Genomic DNA, 22,189 nt, shown 5'->3' with positions numbered 1-22,189 from the left:
TCATTACGAATAAGGTCTTATTTAGTTTAAAACAAAAGTTGAAAGTTAAGCGGAGAGTAGGTACATTATCAAATTTATTTTTTTCAGGTATTTCAATGCAAGTGTTCGCGATTGTAAATGGCAATATATCCCCGTACATATTAGAGCCAAATTTCTCTCACAAGCTACCTATTATACCCTCGGAAGTGGGTTATGTAAATTTTACGTGGCGTTCCAAGAAGAGATATTTTTATAATTTCGATACTCTAACGTCATCTGACCCTAAGGTGTTGAAGCCACCTTTACTATCCATCAAAACTCAGGGGCGAGTGCCTAAAACGTCTAAAGGTATAACATTGTTTTATTAGTCACATATTAGAAATAGATTTTAAATTATTTTGCAATAATTATTTTGATCTCACTTTATGGGTATAATTTATATTTAATTTTCTTCTCCTTAATCGGGTGAAACGATTTCCATGTCCGACGTTTTCCATGAAAATTAAAATAATAATTTCGATCAGACTAAAAAATATTCAAGTCAATTAATTATTGTTAAAGCCGTCGTAAATGCTGTTGTGGGTTTGATTATCACTCGGCCGAATGAAATATTTTCATTTCCTCCCTATCATTAAGGACCCAGTAAGCTGTGAAAGGCTTGACACTTTGGCTCTGCGTAGAGACGTCTCCTCGCTGTGCGTTCTCTATCGCATTTATCATGGTGAGTGTTCTGAAGAACTGTTTGACCTGTTACCTGCCGCCGAATTTTCTAACCGCACAGCACGTCACAAACTTAAATATCATCCACTCCATCTGGATGCGTGGCACTCCACTACTGTGCGGTTTCGTAGGAATTTCCTTCCACACGCCACCGAACTGTGGAATAGTCTACCCGCGGCAGTATTTCCAGGTCGGTACGATATGGGTACCTTCAAAAAGCACGTCTATCTCCAGCTCAAAGGCCGGCAACGCACCTGTAGCTCCTCTGGTGCTGCACGGGGTCGTGGGCGGCGGTGATCATCATCAGGTGACCCGAACGCTCGTTTGCCTTGTCCTTTTTCCATAAAAAAAAAAAATCACTAGATAAAAAGGGAAAGTGCGGCGATAAGTTCCGCCAGTCGTGTTGACTGGCGGAACTTACTCAATGCACGCAATTACATTTGTTCACAAAGTATTGTTGTTCTCAGAGTTCAGTATATTTTTGCCTTGTATGGGCAATGTGAGTGGCGTAGCGACGTTTGAGATAGGGCTAGTGCTCAAAAACGGTCGAGGCATCCCATTGAAGGGCACGCCTCTAAGGTTAAACCTAAAGAAGGAATGCGCACAGAGAGGTGTGTATTTAGAAAGGACAGGTATTGTATCGCCAACGCATTTTTAACACTTATACGAATGTGCTTCTTTTAATGCTGTAATTGTAAACTATTATTTGTTTAGTAGTTCCCAGTTATACTTTTATTATATTCATATTATTTTTCTAATCTAGGACATGAATATTTAAAAATGTTTAATTGTACTTTTAAAGAAATCACCTTTCACAGTATTGGAAACACAATCGTAACGCTTATTATTTTTCTTCCATTAAGATATACTTTTTTTTAAATCATTTTTTCTCAATCAGCGCTATGAACTGACCCATATAACATCTTTACTCTGTCAAGCTTATTAATTCAATTTCTCATGCTTTTTCTGTCATTACTGAATTGTTTTTATATAACGGAACACTAAAACTGCATATTTTCTTTATTTTTATAGTTTATAGGTATAAATAGAAATAGTGTTTAAAAGCTTACCTATTAGATATTATATTTCAAATTGTTTCAATAGGCTATGCTATGCAGTGTTTGTGTTCATGTGTCAAAGAACAATACACTCGTTGACTGTTTATTAGGGTATTGTTCACAATTTATGACAAATTATTATATTTTTTTGAAACCCAGCTCGATTTATTAAAGTAAGGAAATAACATAATATAAAGATTACATACATAAATTATCCACGTTTTAAAACGAATAGAAATAATATTGATTCTGTTAAAATTAAATCAAATGTCAATAAATGTATTGTTCAATATATAATTGAACATTTAATACTAATTTGCGTCCGCACCCGCACCAGACTAACTTAGAAAAATATCAGGTGGCCAATAACTAATATCATTGTTCTCGGTGTCGCCGAGCGCGCTGACTGGCCGAATACACGGTGCCTCTGCTCACAGCAGCTTGCGTTTTTTAGGTTGGTAACACTGCATGCTTTTCTTATTAGACTTGTTACAACAGCGAGGAAATGAAAGAAATTTATTTCCCCGAGTTGGAATAGAACCCACTCCACAACCGTTGCGTTCATTTAATAATTATTTCACGAAAATTCCACAGACATCAATTTATTTTTATTTGTCGATATTAATGATTATTAAAATTTTAAGGCTATTGTTTTATTAATAATAATCTGAACATTGATGATTTTCGGTATTAAATACAAATAAAAACCGTTAGTCCAAAAAACTACATGCATAACCATATATTCTTTTATATCACAAATTTCATTTCCTTATTCACGTAATTTATAAATATAATCAACTTTCAGGTCCAGATCCGGAATGTGATAAAAAATGTGCGAATCAGGGTTGGTGCAATAGTGAAAAGATATGCCAGTGCCCCGAGGGCTACATGGGGCAGCACTGTCGGACCGCGTTGTGTTATCCGCAGTGTATGAACGGGGGGAACTGTACTGCCCCGGGCGTGTGTTCTTGCCCGCCAGGGTACCAGGGAAGGCATTGTGAAGGGGGTAAGTGTTATAAATATTTAAAAAAAAAATAGCTTTTACGTGCGGCTTCGCCCGCATCGTCTAATGGAAATAACTAACAATTGTGTATGTCACTTGACGCATTTTAAATGTCAAAGGTAAATTTGAGTGTGGACATAGTGGGTTACATCAACATCATCATTATCACGATTCACGTGATATAATATAACCTTCGTTATAAATGAAGAATCCTACATAAAAATAATACATTGGTAACCCAATCAAACAAAGAAAATCTTCAGCTTTAAATTTTGTTGGGTAAAACTGTAGACGAATGTTATGGGTTCCAATCTCAAGCCCCAATAGCTAGATTAGTTCCTCTAGGGAAACACATGAATTAACAATGGGATAAATGACACATAGACTATAGAATAATCAATCAATCTTATGATCTATGCAATAAACAAATACAATTATAATAACAAATGAAACAAAGATTAAATTACAACTAAAAACCTTTACTGTTTCACTACTATTATATATCACTGCAAAAAATTGTTCTTTCTGCAAACAAGGCATGAGTTATATCTTTTTAGAAATAGCAATGGCCACTTTACACCCAGTCTTGATAACTTCAGTTAGAGCTTTATAGAAAGGGGCCTGTTCTGCCCCGTGGTCTATCCCTGTGTCGTGGTGTTCTTGTTCCTCGTCCCTAAATTTAGTTATGGTTTCTAAAATATCTTTGTCGATATTAGGATCTTCCACTAACGTGCGTAATTGGTCATTATAATGGTCTACGATGACTGTTTCTACGGCCACTGTGCACGCCATCGCTGCTTCCTTGCCTAGAAGGGCTGTACCTGAAATTTGGTTAAAATAATCGTGATAACATTATTTTTTAATGATAGTTGGAGGTTTGTTCTACTTTCACGCAAAAACTACTGAACGGATTTAGATGGCTTGCTTATACATCAGAATAATGCATAGACTACAATGTATGTAAATCAGCTTCACGATGTATCCGGCACAGAGTAGGGAAGGCAGAGATTAATCTAAAATATTATATTATTATTTTATAGAAAAAAAAATTCAAAAATTAAAATTCTTACTAGTATATTTCATTGACTTGATTATTTATATATTTAAGAAACTATTTTTCATCAATGACTGAACTTACCTGCCCCAAGTGCGAATCCAGCGATATTCCAAAGCGGTGTCATAACAGTGGGTCGGACGCGGTATTTAGATATTAATTCTTCAAACTTCTCTCTATGTTTGATTTCTTGTTCCCACATGTGCTTAATAAGGGGCCCCTCCGCTGTATTCCCTAATACCGCCATCTGCCCCGCGTATATACGATCTGCCCCAAGTTCACCCGCGTGATCCACCCGGATTATAGAATCCAACTATTTAGAAAAAATAAAAAATATAAACAATGTAGATATTTTCATGAATTTATAATACTTTGAAAGTGCTAGTAGCATAGTTGGTGTTTTTTGTTATAAAAACTATAAAAAAGTTTGTAACTCTGCATAAACGAATTATTACAGATATACATTACAGATACAAATATATGACAAAATAGATAAGGAAACTAAAATTTCAGCTTTACGCTGTATCCCGCATATAGGAGGATAGGCAGAGGGAATCTAGTGTTAAGAAACTCCGATTTTCCACCCAAATTTTGAGGCATTGCGTTGAGTGGAGGAACTCGACGCCGCGCTTTTTACCAGAGCTTAGAAATGAAATTTTTAATAAATATCAATTCAAATAATTATTTAAGCAAACCACTAATATTTTATAAAATTTGTCTTACCTGAGGATTTTTTTTCCATGTTGCTGAATGAGCTCTTCTCACTTGATGCAGTAGTGGCGGCGGTCGATACATCTTTGATACTTCTGAAAATAACAAATTTCACAACAGTTAATATCTTTCCAGGTATTTGTTCCCAAAAGTGTTTGAATGGAGGAAAGTGTATACAAAAGGATACTTGCGAATGTCCTAAAGGATATTATGGTCTTCACTGCGAGTTTTGTAAGTAAATTTATAATATACTAAATAACCCTAAAATTATCTCATATTAATTACATTCATACAACGTAATATATTTTAAAATTTTATTTAAAAAATATCATATATCAATATTTGGGACGATCGATAAAATATTGTTCTTATTTCTAATAAAGTAGTGACACTTTTACTTAAGCGAGCATTTACAAGTATCTCATAAATTTATTTTTGATAAATAATAAATATTATTAGTCAGGCCAGTTGCAGCGCAAAGTGTGACTGTAAACTCGACAGACTGTAGGTTCGATTTCCAATCAAGGAAATGAAATATTTAATATTTCCATTTTCTATTCCATATTTAATATTTCTCATTTTCGCCGAATCGGCGGAGATGAGAAATAGGATTCGGCGAAGAATGAGGAACAGAGGGTCTTAACACTAGGTTCCCTCTGCCAACCCTGCTGTGTACGGGATGACATGATGATACAGCGTAACGCTAAAATAATAAAAAATAGGTATAATATTTTTTTGTCTATCCACACAAATATTCACAAAAAAAAATCAATCCCCAGCAAAATGCGTGATACCCTGTCTAAACGGTGGTAAATGCAAGGGCATCAACAAGTGCCGGTGCCCCGCGGGCTCCGGCGGCAACCACTGCGAGGTGGGCCGGCGCGCGGGCGAGTGCGTCCGGCCCTGCCGACACGGCGTGTGCCGGGGCGGCGCCTGTCGCTGCGAGCCCGGCTGGCGGGGCAGATACTGTCACCGGACTTATGGTAATGGGGACTTGTGTCTATGACAACATTTGCGTAGCTAAATGCATGCGAGGTGAAGAGGCGGACAAGGGTGCTTGGACTTGCTGTCGCAGTAAGTAAAAGGGTGGCACTTGTCAGTGTAAGTGTGACTGGTGGGGCAGATGCTGTCACCGGACATATGATAATGAAGAATATTTACAGCAAACTGCGTCAACCACTCTATAACTTACTGTCACATCGTATTTGTTAGTTATTAGTGCAAGCCTGGTTGGCGGGGCAGATACTGTCATTAATGTAAATTGTTTAGAAGTACTTATATACTTTTGCTTTGCTAAATGAAGTTTCATATTTCTATATGATTTACAGGGTCTTCTGAAGAATCTGGTGAATTTAAAAGACCTCGATAAAAACTCATACAATGTATGTATGAGAGAAGAAATACTTAAATTGTGATTTCATTAATTTTCAAGAAATTTATATACATATATTGTAATAAGCATTATTATTAGTCATTTAGCTGTTATGTGTAATTTTATGTAATTATAAATTAAATATAAGATGACACTGATTTATATTTATTTTGTTTTATTAACATTACAATAAAATAAACTTTTACTTATATTTCAGAAAGCTCAGGAGCTCATCTTTTAATATGATTTATTTTACTATAAAAAAAATCGCAGCACTGTGTAGCTAGCTTTTATATTTGAATCTCTACTTTAATTAAATGAAAGAAATTTCATGTGAAGTTGAGATATCTTTTTTATGAACAAAACAAAGATCAAACATTATATTCAGAGAAGTATTCAACAATTAATATAAGTACCACATCAGATACTAGCTAATTCTTAAAACCTGATATAACAATGGAGTGGATGTTAAAGTTATTTAAATCTGGTTGGCTAGTTATATACTACACATTTAAAGATAGATTTTTTTATCATTTATTTAATAAAATAATTATTAAACAAAATAATCAGAAAAAAGGCCAAAAACAGCTTTACATTTTTATCATCATAACTTAGGAGGAGAGAAAACTTAAGAGTTAAAACACTGTTGTAAACCGATGGTACTCAACACCAATATTCATCTATCAGAATGAGGATATGAAAATATTTCAAAAAACAATCAGCTTCACACTGTATCCCGCACATAGCAGGCTAGGCAGAGGAAAGGGAGGCCTAGTGTTATGACACTCAATTCTTATTTATATTAAATAACTAATGATGTCCACCAATTCACTATCTGCCACGATTGGCCTCAAAAGAATTTAGATATAGTATAAAAATATCCCTTAGTAGGAATTGAACCAAGAGATATTAGGTTTACAGTCAAATACTCATGCAACAGCCTCAATCATGAAGTCTATTCTACTTCCTAAAATTAGGGTAAGAATGATGGAGATATTAGACAAATAATATATCAAAAAAAATTTGCAATATTCTTCTAACACCAGCATTTATGAATTTTATAAAATTTATGTTCATAATTGTAAAATAGTATTAATATTATGATTGTGTACATTAAACTATATGCACATTTAATACTAGTAGACTAATAGCAAACTAATATTTAATTCAGCTGATAAAATCAAAGAATATAAAAAATATATTATTATAACTTAATTTTACAATATACATTTATATTTATGAAATTTAATAATTATCATACTGGATCTCTTTTTAATATTAGTCACAATATATTATTAAGCGATTTACCGAAAAAGAATAAAGTTATGACACCTGAAATAAAAGTATTAGAGGTTACGTTAAGTTTAGTAAAGGTTACGTATTGTAATTTTTTAAAAAAGGAAACAACATTAAGAAGCGATGTAAAAATTTATCATATTAATGTGTAGGTGTGCTTAAACGAATATACAATATATTATTTACTTAAACAAATTATGGGTTTTTTTAAATTTAATACGTACCTCTATAACTGTATTGTACACTATATCAAATTATTTATAAGCAACTGCAAGTAAACTTGTAATATATTATTATAACACACTTTAAACTGTTATAATATTAATAATTTAGGATAATTTTCACTTTAAAAAGTTTTTCAATTCGTTGACTTGTTTACAATTTACTTGTCAAAAATGAGTTTAAGAAAATTCCAATAGACAGCGCCACCACATGACATGATCAATGTTTTCCAAAATAAACTTTTCCCGATCGCGCCTCTAATCGGCAACAAATGGATAAGGAGCAAAAAAAACAATCGACATAAGCGGGTGAGTTTAACAAAAAAAACAATAGTTTAATTCATTTCACTCACAAAAAGAGAGCTTTTTTCCCCCCGCAGTCCGAGGGGCGACTTCCCTTTCCATGCAAAAGAGGCCCACACCGCGCAGACTCGTACAAAATGGCGTCCCGCAATACCAAGTGTACAATGTTCACATATCGCGTTTACCGATCGATATCAATGGAGGACTCGCATTATTCGAGCTCTCCTGTGCTCTTCATATATTTCGTGTATCTGGTGTTCAGTTGAGTGATAAAGTCTTTGAAAGTGTCGTTTTCGTCGTGTTACATCACAGAGAGCTTGGGGAGCTTCCAATAGGAGTGCAAAATGTGTTTCAAATCACGCAGGTGCGTACGCAGTCGTAGTTCTTCTATTCTGTCTGGGCCTGCTCCAACGCGCGACCCCTTCATGATGGCCATTCATTTGGGCTTATCCTTTACGCCGCCGCAAAAGAGTTTATGTCATTCGCCTTTGAAACTGACCCGGCGCGGCTAGCTGCTTCATATTGCATCTAAACAATAACATCAAACAATATGCGTCATTTTGAAATTCTGCTTTGTAATATATTCGATAATCCCTTATATGTTAAAGCTGCCCTCGTCCAGCTTGAATTATGCCGAGCCATTTTACGGCTCAGTGATTTATTTCGCACTTCGCTCTATCTACAAAATCATTTTCTAGGATATTCTATTTAGCTATTCTGTGCAAAGCTTGAGTATTGATTTTTTTCCATTGAACTAGCTGCCTACACAATACAATAGATGATATTACGTCGACCTTTTGAATTTTTAAGATTTGAGTTCTATTACAAATGTAATCATGATGCTTCAGTTAAAATTTTCAAAGTTTTATGCAGATTTAGACAAACTATATATTATGAGATAATTTTTTACTATATAGATGTATTCCTCTGGTTAAAAGAAAGAAATTATAAATTTGGCACTAATCAAAAATGTCAGAAGGTCATATTACAAGTTTCTTATATCATTAGCCTGTATTAGAGCTGAATATTTTAACAAGATTTAGAGATATTAAAAGATTTTAGAGTATTGCTTATATTAGCATTTGTTTTACAAAATGGAGGATGGAAAAACTAATAATGATTGATATTGACCCAATCTTTAAATAGTATTTTTATTAAATCTTTTCATGCATACAAAATAAATCTAATAGGCTTTAGCAAACACTGTATATAATACCAATAATATAATACCTTATATTATACCGTGCACAATATTTTAAAATAGTTTTTATATTAGAATTTGTATAAGAATAGTTCCTTCTATTGTATTATAAAAAGATTTATAAACTTTTTACAATAAATTTATAGCAATAAAAAAAAAAGGTGCTGATATATCATAAAATTGCTATATAATATTTCAATGACTATTTAATATATGAACAATGTAGGTCAAATGGCAGATTGCTATACACCATATTTCTATTAATATGATGATATTGAATATATATATATATATTTTTAATAAATTAAAACTATAGTTTTAATTAATTAAAAAAATAGTTTTTACTATGTGTCCTAGTAAGGTTCACACTTTAAACTGTTATAGTTTGGTTGGATTAGGTTGAAAATTCTTTTTCTTTTTTCATAAAAATTTTTTTAACAAAAAATTTATGTTGAGTAAAGATAAAATATTTTATTATATTTCTTAAAAGTTATATAGTATATAAAATTGTTATACTTCACACAATGTCTATCCTATTAAAGCATTAATTCAATAGCTGGAATTATAGCTAGAAGATATTGTTTTAAGCTCTCAGGCAACTAATTAAATTACAAAAAAAATCTATATATGCAAAGTATCTAGTTATAGCCATACAAAACAAAAGCATAAAAGTAACTTTTAGATTCAAGACAATTGTGTGAATGGCGGAGGTGAACACCGCACTTTGTTTATACCAGAGCAGAGAAATGAAAATGATTCAGTCAACTGAGTTGACAAACTAACACTTGAACTCACAATTATTTACAGTCAGGGACTATTCCCCTATGCCACAATAATTTTCATCATTTACCTATTTATAAATCTTGTAGAATAAGTAAACAAAAAAGGACTAATTATACAAGAATCACGAAGAAGAAGTCAACTTTGCACTTGATAAAGTTGTGTAAATGAAGTAAACATTGATTTTTGTTTTCTTTGAAAATTATTTTTTTAATATAAAGCACAATTTATTTATATATTTACAATTTCCTATTCAGGTTTTAGGGAGCCAAAAGTAATATAAGTCTCGATCATTAGTTGTTGCAACACTGTACAACGGGTAGGAACCCGATGGTCCAAGAGAGTGAAGGCAGTTCAGAAAACGACAACATGAATTCAGCAGTCAGCACAGAGTCTATGGATATGGCTGAAGAGGTATCTTTTAGATTTTTTTTTAATTGAAATTGAATTTGTAACAATTTGTAAATAATGAACTTAAAAACATGTAAATATTTATTAACAACGAGACAGACTTTCATTAAAATAAAATACAGGACCCCCAGATACAAAATAATAATAATATTCACATAGCAAGTTTAAACAAGTTAATACAAATTAATTATATTTTAGACTTTGCATATTCTCATAGAGCTTGTCTAGGTCTGTATCTGAAACTACAAGATATAAAAATTTCGTGTTTCATTGTGAACATGTCACTGGACATTTAACATTGTGGATTCTGATAACTACCGATTTCTTTGCTGTACATGAATATCTTAATACATTCTACATGTTGATAGAAGAGATTAGTGGTATCTTAAGAATATGTACCCTTAATTTCTGGTATATATTTTAGCTTCATTCTGTATCCCCTTTATAGCAGGATTATTTTAATTAAAATTTATTAATGTACATTTATGTAGATTTTGAATTATTTGTTGTTGACTTAGCTTAGTCTTTAATAAAAATTCTTTTTCCGAAGCAGTTTTTTTTTCTTATATCTCATAAGAGTCTTCGCATAATATTAATTTGTAATCTTTATTATGGAATTGTCAGCACCACTTTAAATGAAACCACAGTTTTAACTTCTCTATAAAAGCCTAATATAATTCAGAAAAAAAATAATTCCCAAAAATGAAAAAGTGATTTTTTCAAACAAAATAAATAATAAAATTATCGTTTTAAAATAAAACGCCATTTGTAAAGTATAACATAGGCACGCACACACTTACCTGTCAAAGCGGCAACGTCGCACACGTATGTCTGCGTCACACGAAATACAGGTATGGATAAAAATCGTGAAATGAAAAAAGTTCCTACTTCCAAACTGTTGAGGTACCTGGATTATTTTTTTTAATTCTGGGTTTGAAATATTTTACCCTATATGCAGTTTCAGTAAAAGGAGCGCTGCCTCTTCCACCCTGGATAAGCGACATGTTAGCTGAAACTATTTTTGGGAGATTATCGTATTATAAGCCCGTCGTGGCGCAGGCGCAATAACTATGCAACTGGAAAAACAAGTGGTTGTGGGTTCGATCCTCACTTGAAGAAATTTAATATTTAGCGTTGAGTTCCGCCTATCAACACTGAGTATTCTAGAGTATCTTAACACTAGCAGAGGGGACCTGCCTGCACTGCTGTGTGCGGGATACAGCGTGAAACTGATTTTTTAATTTTATGCAGACGTTTTGGTCGCTATTAAGATTAGTTATATTTTTTTGTCCGGTCGAAGGACATGTCCCAGGTGGACGGGTGCGGGCTGAGCGGCGCGTCGGAGGACGACGACGAGTGCGCGTCGTCGCCGGCCGGCTCCGCGTACGAGGACGGTTCGGACGTCATCAAGAACGCCATGAGCGATGAGGTCACCAAGCAACTGGCGGCTGCTGGTGAGATTTTTTAAACTTATAGATTTACCGTTTACAGCCCGGATTTGAGACATTGCGTTTTGAGCGGAATATAGATGTGCGATTTGTATTGCCAGAGTGGTGGGATGACAAAAATCTATTACCACGAGTAGATATTGAATCACTTAACCAGATATCACAAGTTCTTTTTGTTAGTTTTGTAAACACATAAACACATTATCATCAAGTAAATAATTGTTATTTTTGAAAAATCATGTGAGTTTAGGATTAATTAGGATGTCGATAAAATAAAAACTGATGCGACTTAAAGCCGACACTATATTTTTTAAATGTACATAAATATACCTAATTGTAACTCCATGCGTTGATCAAAGGCTGGTCAATTAAAAACAACTCCTACGCAAGTGTCAAAATTTAAGAACAGAGTGACTTACCTAGGTTTTCCATAGTTCCATATTTACAAAAACTGAAAAAATGTCCTATTTTTTGTAACAAGTTTTAACTTCTAGTTTAAATGTACAGGTCCCGTAGGCATGGCTGCGGCCGCTGCTATAGCCTCTTCTAAGAAACGCAAACGACCGCACTCCTTTGAAACTAACCCTTCAGTGAGGAAACGACATCAGAATAGATTGCTGAGGAAGCTTAGAGTAAGTTCTTAAGTGATTTTAGTATTTGTGTGAATGATCTAAATTTATAAGTGAAGTGAGGTGAGGAAGTAACTCGTGAGGGTAAACAAGGTATCTTTTCCTTAAATCATTAAATTGAGTATTACGCTTTTTCCAGATTTGATTTACTTGTCTATAAATATAAAAAAAACAGACATTTGTCAGCCAAAAAATAAAGCTGCGATCAAAAACCTCTCAACCGTTAATCGCTGAACCAATTGAGACTCAATGCTATTACTAAAATCAAATTGGACACTAAATTTGTATAAACCTTTAATAACATAGTACTAGAAATTCAAATGTAATGTATATAATTTTTTTTGCCAACAGCAAACGATAGAAGAATTCGCAACCCGCGTCGGCCAACAAGCCGTAGTCCTGGTGGCCACACCGGGCAAGCCCAATACTTCATACAGAGTGTTTGGAGCTAAACCCCTGGAGGACGTGGTGCGGAACCTGCGCTGCATGATCATGGAGGAGCTGGAGAACGCGCTCGCGCAGCAGGTACCTGTCCCACCCGACCCTGTAATTTATGTGATCCCCTATGCTTGCCATTTTGAATAGTTATTTTGTTAGTTAACTCATTTTTCAAATATTGATTTTTTTTGTGATCCTTCCCTTACCATTACTATAAAAAAACAACGTATTATGTACAATAGTACTAATTAGCTTAGATAACACTTCAATTGAAACTAAATCACATAGTGGGTGGTTGTTAATAACTGTGTGGAATTAAGATCATTGGAATTTTATGCAGAGCAACTACCATTTAATTATTGTGTTAAATACTAAAATGCAAATCAATTGAAGAGAGCAACTATTTAGTTTGTTGGTGGTTCTTCTTAGCAACATGTTCATTGAACCATTTGAAGAATATTTAAATTTTAATCTAGATTTGCTTCCTCAGTCGGTGGTGGCTTTATGTTTATTTCACAAATTCAAAATGCTTGTCATAATTTATTTAAAAAACAATAATTTTAATTTGAATTTAGACCTACTAAGCTGCAAGTGGTAGCTCCATGTTCATTTACATAAATAATTTATTCAAAGTACTTGTTTCAATATTTTTGATTTTGAATTTAGATGTGTTGTTGGAGCAGATGGTAGCTTTATGTTACACAATTTGATTCAAACAGTCTTTTTGAATATGGAATGTAAATTTAATATTGATGACATCAAATGGAGACATGGTGTTTTCTAGCTGGTCCAGTGTAGTATATGTATATGTATGTACATATGTAACGCGAGTATAATGTAGTGATATAACGTGGATGTAATAATGAGCGTCAGTTCGGGCTGGGCGGGTGCCCGCAGGCGCCGCCGCCGCCGCCGGACGACCCGCTGCTGTTCGAGCTGCCCCCCCTCATCATCGACGGCATCCCCACGCCCGTCGAGAAGATGACGCAGGCCCAGCTGCGCGCCTTCATACCGCTCATGCTCAAGTACTCCATGGGTGAGTGACACGCACTCACACACACATACATACATTATCTATTGATACATTTACACGTAGAAGTACACATCCGTTCTCATACATCGTCATTAATATAGTTGAAATACACCTTTTACCATTATGTCACATTTATAACTTAGTAACTATCTTCTATATTTTTTTTCATGGCAATATTTTATTTTTATTTTGAATATATATTGAGTGCTATAAATAATTTAATTCAGAGTTTTAATATTGTGTGATCTTGTCCAGTGCGAGGCAAGCCGGGGTGGGGGCGCGAGTCGACGCGGCCACCCTGGTGGCCCAAGGATCTACCGTGGGCCAACGTGCGCATGGACGCCCGCTCCGAGGACGAGAAACAGAAGGTACAACTTATAACATTTTTTTATTTTCACTTTCACGCTATATCTTGTTTTTAGCAGGATAATGAAGGAAGGATAGTGGCAGGATAGTGAATTTGGAATATTGTGTGTGTAATTAAGTGGTGGAACTAAACGACACCTTTTGTTGGCCTGAGCGTGGCAATTTTGACATTTTTATTTCATTTTAAATGTTTTTTTTTCGCCCATGTCTTTATTTTTATTGAGGTCTTTACTTTGCCTTAATTTTCATACAAATAGTAATATTTCTGAACAAATGTAAGTTTTACATGTAAATGTTGCTTTTAAGTGGGGTGTAGAATATACAAAACATATTTTATACCCAATTATGTATATGAAATGGTCCTATTCAATATTTGTACAGATGTCATGGACACACGCATTAAGACAAATAGTGATCAATTGCTACAAGTACCACGGGCGCGAGGACCTGTTGCCAGCCTTCACCGAGGAGGACGAAGAAAAGGCGGCCGCGGCACAACGTGTTGATCTGGTATGATGTTAATATATTGATAGATTTATGAAAAGAAATGAAAAAAATATATATTAAATTTGATATAAAATTATATAACTTACATTTTATGCAATATGTGTTTTTCACTATATTGTGGACTTGGCTTTTTACATATATAAAATAATTTATTGTATTCGGATATGTACTTTACTGTTGTGCCTACATATTAACTAAATCATAATTCCTTTCCTCTCCCACGCTCTCATACTCGGAATGCTGCAAATGGATATGGTAACACTATCATAATTATTATTTACTGTATTTATTCACATTTTTCTCAAAACTAACATCATCATCTATTTGTAACTTTAACAATTCGGGATATTCCTATGTTGTCGTATGACTTCGATTTCATGACATTTTATGACATTGTGTGACGTCGTGTATATCCGTACATCTTCGGGTCTGATCGGTTGTTAATTCGGATGTAATCGTGTAACATCCATATGTCTTCGAACATCCTCGGGCATCGTCGGGTGTGTTCGTACAGGCGTCGTGCATGCCCGGCGCGAGCTCAAACTCTGGTGGCAGTGGGTCGTCAAGTGGTCGTTCGCAACAGTCGACCGTACTGTCTTCATCACAAGTGTGCATTGATCAGATGACACTGGCTGATGTTGATGTACGATACTTGTATATGTTGGACTGTTTGTTTTGTATTTTTTTGTTAGGTTATATTGTTTTTTTTTCGCGGCGCTTAGTTCTGCCACTCAACACGTTATGCCCCCAGAATCCGGTAGAAAGTGGGGAACGGAGTGTCTTAATACTGGGTTCCCTCTGCCTACCCTGCAGTGTGCGGGACACAGCGTGAACCTATATTATATGTGATTGGAAGAAATTCATTATTAATAGAATTTCAATTGATTTGCGAAAATTACATGTCATAAAAATAAATAAGTCGTTTTTAAACAAAAATCAGTTATAAGTTCGATAAAATAGTAATTACAATAAATTATAATATTGTTTATTTTTTATAATACGTTTTGTTTTATTGTTTGAACTAAGCCAACATTCCGTTTAGATGTCGCAGTACGCGCCGGCCGTGTTACAGACCATCACGAATCCGGACGGCACGGTGTCTCTCATACAGGTGGACCCCAACAGCCCTATCATCACGCTGCCGGATGGCACCACTGCACAAGTCGTGAGTACCAAGGGTCAACAGTACTACCAAAATCACTGCAAATATGTGTGAATGCAGTGACTTACCACTAGGTTCCCTCGTTCCCTCTTTCGTCCTTCGAAATGCAACGTGGAGATGTTTTATTTTCTATGCCTATTAACGTATATACAGGGTGGAAGAGGCAGCGCTTCTTTTACTGAAACTGCATATAGGGTAAAAAATTTCAAACTCAATATTAAAAAAAATAATCAAGGTACCTCAACGGTTTGGACATTGGATTTTTTTTACATTTCACGATTTTTATCCATACCTGTATTTCGTGTCACGCACACATACGTATGCGACGTTGCCGCTTTGACAGGTAAGTGTGTGCGTGCCTATGTTATACTTTACAAATGGCGTTTTATTTTAAAACGATAATTTTATTATTTGTTTTGTTTGAAAAAAAAACTTTTTCATTTTTGAGAATTATTTTTTTTCCGAATTATATTAGGCTTTTATAGAGTAGTTAAAACTGTGGTTTCATTTAAAGTGGCGCTGACAATTCCACCCTGTATATATTTTTAATTTCTTAGATCCACAGTGGTGGGGAAGGTGGAGGTGGAGTCGGTGTAGTCCAAGCCCTAGATGGTGAAGGGGTTGCAGTAGATTTGAATGCAGTAGCCGAAGCGACGTTGAATCACGACGGACAAATTATACTTACTGGGGAGGATGGGCATGGTAGGTTACTCGCGGTTCCTTTACTATATAGTAAAATTTAATGTTTTTACACTATTATTCCATTTTTGGGAAAGGAAAAAGTGTTTGTAGGAAATATAACAAATTTTTTATTGTAAAAAAAATATATGGTAACAAGAAAAAAACTGCTAGTTTGTTGACTGTACTGTCTATAATCTGTAAATAGCAGGATATTGTACTAAAATACGATTTTACCTTCAAAACAGGGTACCCAGTATCAGTGTCCGGCGTTATAACAGTCCCGGTCTCCGCGTCGGTGTACCAGTCCATGGTGGCGTCCATGCAACAGCAGGACGGCGTTTGCGTAGCGCCTCTAGTGCAGGTGCGCACACACACACGCACGCGCACACCCCTGTCTATACGTAGATACGCGCCTACACGCCCAAGTTACGGGCTTAAGATTGAAGTGGATTAGACACACACACATATACATGCGTACTCACACGTCGGTGTATAGGATAAACATTGAAGTTGATTTTATGATGTTGTACCTTACACACTCATACACAGACATGTATGTGTGTACCTTTATGTAGATACACATAATAAATATACGTTTAAAATTACATGCGCACACTTCATGTATGATGTATTACCAGTAAATAAATTATAATAGCATGAAAGAAGTTTAGAAAAATTAAACCAGATGATAATAAAATATATAAAAAATATATTTAATGATAAAATTAAATAACAGTATCATTTAATGATAAAATTAAATAAAATTAAAGTATCAACTCTACAGTATTTTTATATTAGTTATTGCAAATAAAAAAACGTGCCAATGGTTAAATGTGATAGTAATATAAACATAGTATATTTTTAATAAAGATCTCTTTATGTCTATTTAGATAACCTGTAATATTAAGTGTTACACTTTAAAAGAACTCACTATAAAAAAACTCGTTTTCTTTTATAACAATATAAATATTGTTAGTTATATTTTAATGAATACATTTAATATTTTAAGTTGCTACAAAATATTTAAGTGTAAACCAAAGAAGTAGGTTTATTTAAATTTGAAATGCATGTGTGTTTGCTCCCATATTATATTTTTTATTGCATGTTTACATTTGAACTCTTTTATTTTGATTGATTTTTTTTCAAGCTATTTGTAGTGTTAGATGCAAATTTTATTATAGAAAAGTTTTATTAAAAATATTGTTTATTTATTGGGCTTTAAACGCGATGATTAAGGATTCGTTCGGGTGTTTTTTGTTTTGCAAAAATTTGTATTTTATTTTTATTTCTACAAACAAGTTTATTTTGTTTTCTTTTTTTTTGGCTACATCATGCATATAGTCAGCTTTTTATGTACAACTTCTAATTCATATAGAGACTGTTGCTGCTTAAATTTTAACTAGATATTTTTTTAATTTAATTAGTTTACTAAATATTGTATTAATATTACATAAAATTATATCTGGTCACTTTTGACACTTAATTTGTTTATGACGGAAGAATTTTAGATAAGTTAGCTACTGATTCTAATAGTACATATATGAACATGATATGTATGATTTTTTTTAGTTACTTGGAAAAAAATAAAGTTATATTCTTGGAATATTATAGTTATTATATTCTAATAATATTTTAATTACATTCGGAATGACTTCTTCATTTTTTTATAATATAATTTTAACAAAAACTTTCATAAATTATTAAATATTAGTGTCATATATTATACATTTGTTTTTTTCGTATAAATGTAGGCTAAAGTAAAATATTTTTCTGCCATAGCTATATACTTGTGTGTTCGATGCCCACTCAGAGATATGAATTATTTTCATTCTGTTTTCTAAAACGACATAGCGCGGCGTTGAATTCCGCCACTGACCATGAAATGTTTTGAAATATGATGGTACTTGGAACCGAATATCTTGACCCTAGGGTCCGTCTGCCTAGCCTGCTATATACATGATACAGCGTTAAGCTACTTAGTGTAATTGTATTCTTAAAATATTAAGTCTTTGTTTTTTTCTACAAAATTAAATATTTTTATTGTAAGTAAATGTGTATTGTTATAAATTTGATGTGCTCACTGGTAAAATATAGAATTTGTTTTATATTGACAATTTTACCAGTGACTATAGATTTGTTATTTTATATAATTATGTTGTTTAATATGATATGTATGTTTAATGTTTACTATTAACTAGAGAAATTTATTGTTCTGTTTTTTATTTTATTTGTTTTTGGAATTATGCGATGTTGAAATAAAAGAAGGAAACATTATTTTATATTTAATTGGAATATTGAAAAGAGATTTATTTAAAAAAATAGTTTTTTTAAAAAACATAGATATATCATAGAATTCCGAAAACACATAAAATGTTTTATGTTAGTTATGTTTTGTTTTTGTTTGAGTGCAATAAACACTTGAGTGTATGTGTTTTTGTTTTTATTTCGAGTTGGCTTGAGTTTGTGTGTTGCACTGATATTGACTGCACTGTAATATAGGTGTGTATGTTTTTATTTTTTGCTTTTTTATATGTACTACTTATATAGCCATTTTATATGCATAATTGTAGGTTATAATTTATCTGGCTTTTTATGGATTTTTATTTCCATGTCTACGATTATAAGCTTATTAGTTATATATATTTTTTGGACTTTTTCTTTGACATATTCATAGGTAGATTATTCGCTGAATGCGAGTTTAATTAGTAGGTTTTTTAGTATTTATTTTTTATTTATCCCATTTTTTTTATTTTCAAATAATTGAGAAATATATAATTAAGGGCTAACTATATTTCTCTCTCCTGCTAATTTTGTTTTTCTTGATGTATTTCCTAAATATAATTTGTCGCACAGGTGGAGCAGAACGGGGAGACGCTGGAGGCGCTGTCGATGGGCGGCGGCGTGGCGCAGGTTATGCTGCAGGGCGTCCAGGGTAGTGACGGGCAGGTGCTTCAGGTGCTCAGCCTCAAGGACGCCACCGTGCTCACCAAGGCCATGGTACGACCACACTACCACGAGTGTATTTGAAATTGTGAAATAGTTTTTATCGTTTACTCTCAATACTCTTTTATATTAAGAATTTAATTCTACATACAAACCGCTTTATTGATATAAATTTTTACAAGTTGAGTCTTTCCCGCAAGTAATCAAAGATACTTGTGTTGGGAATGACTTGCTTCTCTGTTTGATATATTTAAGCTTAACTTATTGAAAGCAAATAATAATATAATAAAAAGGAAAACAAAGTAAAATAAAAAAGAAAACCTTGTATACTTTTCTATAACTGATAAAGAATGAACTAACAAAGAGTATAAATACTGAGGGGGCCGTAAGTGCTTGTGAAGAATTGATAATAATAAATTGATTAATTCTTCCTAATTTGATTAATTAATATGTACTCATTTAAAATTAATTTCCAGCAAGTGAAGTCCGAACGCGATGCTGTAGCCACAGACTCCTAGCTGCTATCACTAGTGGGGACCTCGCCCCCGGGGACTCCCCCGACTCCCGACGACGACCCCGACGACCCCTGACCCCAGACCCGACGCCGTGACCCTCGGTGACCTCGCAGTTACCCCAGTGGCCCCCGATGAGGCCCGCGATGCGTGTACAATGTACATAAGGAAAAGTTACTATGTGATTGTTACCTATAGGCAGAGTTTAGAACATGAGACAGTGTATTGGAAGATAATGTTTCGTATTGTAGAGTAATGGCGGTTGTGGTCTTTTGGTAATTTTGATATGATAGCTGATTAATATTATTTAATGTTGTTGAAAATATATAATATTTGCCTTACGTGTTTTTTAAAATACATACAATGACAAAAATATTGTTTATTGTAATAGTATAATTTTAAAATATTTATTTCATATTTTATCACAACCACCTTTATTCTATAGTTATAACGATATATCATGTCGAGATATCAACAAGTTAGACTAATTGAAGCTACAGTGCCATATATAGAAGATATGTAGAGGCTGTTTGTTTATTACTAATAATGTAATAGGGGATTCATGAAAAATATGTGTATTTCTGTGTAGTAATACCTCAAAAACAATTTTAAATGGTCTAATTTGATATCATCAAATAAAAATATTGACGCCATCATAGTACAACGTCTGATTGTAAACAAAGCGGTTGTGGGTTCGATTTCCACTGTTATTCGAAAATTGTACAGTGCCTGTGGATCAGAGGGTCTTAACACCAGATTCCAATGGTTAAAATTTAATTAATTACATAATATTTTATTAATCATTTTTTTATTTGAATTATTAGTATATTAACAATTTCGAGGTATTACTATACAAATTTAATACAAAAGTAAATATAAAGGCATGTTTATTGACATTGGGCCACCACATACAACCGGTCTCGCTTTGTGTAAACGCGCCCTAACTTCCATTACATAAAATAATAAAAAACATTATAGAGAAAATGGAAAAAAATAAAGGACGGACGGCAAATAGATGTAAATTGATTGATCGAGTGAGATCAAACAAAGTCAGTTATGCTATTTAAACAAAAAACATTTTTTCTTAACATATTTCGCTTTTTGCGGTGGACAGAGATTTTACTATAAAGACACTCAATTCATTTTATAGACAATCGCCCACAAATTTCATGTATATAGACATACATTTGTTGTTTTTTTTTAAATCGGAATTCATTCACTGACTTTGTTATAATTGATGATTGCAATGTGATTACGTCACATTTTACTTGTAAGTAGTGTAATTTTATTCTTGCGGTGCGAATGTGATTGATCAATCATGATTGAATGATCGAAGATTGACGATGGTTGATCACTCGACGCGGTCAATCACAGCCGCAAGCTGATCTCGCGGTCGGCCTCCATTAAATGGTTATAAATTTATTTATTTTATTTATTAAAAACGACTTTCAAACAATTATTTGATTAATTGTTTATAAATATTTCTAGTCTGTGAACAAACGAGTTTTGTGCAATATATTTTTTTATTTATGACACTTGCGTTTAAGTAAATGCTTAGTTATTTGTACTTTTTTATTTTTTCAGTGTTAATTTTTTATTTATTTCATATTAAATGACATTCCTTTAGTTTTTAATTTATTTAAGTATACTTGTTAAGTAAGTTGTTGTTTTTAATTTATTCTATTGATTGATAGATTGATTTAAATTAAATGAATGATTGATCATTATTTGTTACGTGTCACTCTAGTCGACGAGTCATTTAGGAAAGGATCTAGTCTACTTGTATTACAAGATGTTTTTTTATAATATTTAAATTTGTATAATACGTACCTAGGAGAATTTAACTTTAATATAACTTAACTGTAATTGATCGGCCACAAACAGACGGACTGATCGAAGTTTTTAATATTTAAAACAAAGTCGACAGTATAGAATGTTCTGTGGAACTGTGTAAGCTGGAAATATAATAGCAATATCCAAAGAAATAAGAAAACTGAACGAGATTAGCGTTTGTATGTAATTAATATTTAAATTAGGTCCAAAATATTGTAATTTAAATATACGAATACTTAAGTATATTCGAAGCTATAATAATTATAGGAGTCATAGAAAAGTACAAAATGATATATATTTTAAATTATTATTGTGTTTTTTCTTTTTATTTAAAAGACAAGCAACCTTTTATTGTATATGTTACTTCTTTATTTGTTTTATTTATTTAATTTATTTGTATTGAAGGAGTTTCACCTTTAATTTAGGAATGAAGCACAATTTTGTTGTTAAGTACAATGATTTGTGGTTGTAAATAATGTATGACTGTGTGAATATTGCAATCGTTCTAAATAAAGTATTTACGTACTA

The 22,189-nt window shown here is 33.2% G+C and overlaps 3 protein-coding genes across 12 annotated transcripts in view; 2 read left to right on the top strand and 1 right to left on the bottom strand.

Annotated features, from left to right (window-relative positions):
* The window catches only part of shf (WNT inhibitory factor 1), a 19,708-nt gene extending 13,647 nt beyond the window's left edge, over nucleotides 1–6,061 (top strand). For 4 of the 6 annotated variants that reach the window (XM_085191480.1, XM_085191482.1, XM_085191484.1 and 1 more), the window contains exons 3-8: nucleotides 88–327; nucleotides 1,167–1,331; nucleotides 2,563–2,763; nucleotides 4,661–4,756; nucleotides 5,305–5,508; nucleotides 5,854–6,061. In XM_085191480.1, coding sequence (XP_085047606.1) covers nucleotides 88–327; nucleotides 1,167–1,331; nucleotides 2,563–2,763; nucleotides 4,661–4,756; nucleotides 5,305–5,508; nucleotides 5,854–5,894 — 947 coding nt within the window. In that variant the 3' untranslated portion in view covers nucleotides 5,895–6,061. The remainder of the gene's footprint in view (nucleotides 1–87; nucleotides 328–1,166; nucleotides 1,332–2,562; nucleotides 2,764–4,660; nucleotides 4,757–5,304; nucleotides 5,509–5,853) is intronic. The other 2 variants (XM_085191486.1, XM_085191485.1) reach the window with 2 other exon arrangements.
* Coq7 (ubiquinone biosynthesis protein COQ7, mitochondrial) lies at nucleotides 3,219–8,192 on the bottom strand. Of its 2 annotated transcripts, none has more exons than XM_085191488.1 (4): nucleotides 7,768–8,192; nucleotides 4,538–4,620; nucleotides 3,899–4,127; nucleotides 3,219–3,581 (listed from the first exon to the last, which is right to left on the bottom strand). In XM_085191488.1, the coding sequence occupies exons 2-4, from the start codon at nucleotides 4,607–4,609 to the stop codon at nucleotides 3,304–3,306; spliced, it is 579 nt and encodes a 192-aa protein (XP_085047614.1). In that variant the 5' UTR covers nucleotides 4,610–4,620; nucleotides 7,768–8,192; the 3' UTR covers nucleotides 3,219–3,303. The 2 variants fall into 2 exon arrangements, with proteins under 2 accessions (XP_085047614.1, XP_085047613.1); XM_085191487.1 differs by lacking the exon at nucleotides 7,768–8,192 and adding an exon at nucleotides 7,418–7,562.
* Nucleotides 7,585–22,189, top strand: ewg (DNA-binding protein Ewg). 4 transcript variants are annotated; one of them, XM_085191477.1, is made up of 14 exons: nucleotides 7,585–7,723; nucleotides 9,956–10,112; nucleotides 11,410–11,563; nucleotides 12,065–12,189; nucleotides 12,538–12,711; nucleotides 13,498–13,660; nucleotides 13,913–14,025; nucleotides 14,405–14,533; nucleotides 15,045–15,173; nucleotides 15,573–15,695; nucleotides 16,250–16,394; nucleotides 16,619–16,734; nucleotides 19,227–19,370; nucleotides 19,793–22,189. In XM_085191477.1, exons 2-14 carry the CDS (start codon nucleotides 10,029–10,031, stop codon nucleotides 19,832–19,834), a joined length of 1,641 nt encoding a protein of 546 aa, XP_085047603.1. In that variant the 5' UTR covers nucleotides 7,585–7,723; nucleotides 9,956–10,028; the 3' UTR covers nucleotides 19,835–22,189. The 4 variants fall into 4 exon arrangements, with proteins under 4 accessions (XP_085047603.1, XP_085047604.1, XP_085047602.1 ...); XM_085191478.1 differs by lacking the exon at nucleotides 7,585–7,723 and adding an exon at nucleotides 7,942–8,081 and having other exon boundaries at nucleotides 13,522–13,660; XM_085191476.1 differs by lacking the exon at nucleotides 7,585–7,723 and adding an exon at nucleotides 7,942–8,081.

The sequence above is a fragment of the Heliconius melpomene genome, chromosome 10 (genome assembly GCF_056956725.1).
Source record: "Heliconius melpomene rosina isolate 202511_hmr_F chromosome 10, ASM5695672v1, whole genome shotgun sequence".
In the NCBI taxonomy this organism is placed as follows: domain Eukaryota; kingdom Metazoa; phylum Arthropoda; class Insecta; order Lepidoptera; family Nymphalidae; genus Heliconius; species Heliconius melpomene.
This window is presented reverse-complemented; position numbering and strand designations above follow the sequence as displayed.

Excerpts from the sequence above, each read along its gene's own strand:
- Coq7 (XM_085191488.1), bottom strand. The coding sequence starts at position 4,609 with ATGTATCGACCGCCGCCACTACTGCATCAAGTGAGAAGAGCTCATTCA. Across the intron at positions 4,128-4,537 it reads CATGGAAAAAAAATCCTCAG|TTGGATTCTATAATCCGGGT; the intron begins GTAAGACAAATT and ends TTTTCTAAATAG. Across the intron at positions 3,582-3,898 it reads TGGATTCGCACTTGGGGCAG|GTACAGCCCTTCTAGGCAAG; the intron begins GTAAGTTCAGTC and ends ACCAAATTTCAG.
- ewg (XM_085191477.1), top strand. The coding sequence starts at position 10,029 with ATGGTCCAAGAGAGTGAAGGCAGTTCAGAAAACGACAACATGAATTCA. Across the intron at positions 15,696-16,249 it reads ATGGCACCACTGCACAAGTC|ATCCACAGTGGTGGGGAAGG; the intron begins GTGAGTACCAAG and ends TTAATTTCTTAG. Across the intron at positions 16,395-16,618 it reads TACTGGGGAGGATGGGCATG|GGTACCCAGTATCAGTGTCC; the intron begins GTAGGTTACTCG and ends CCTTCAAAACAG.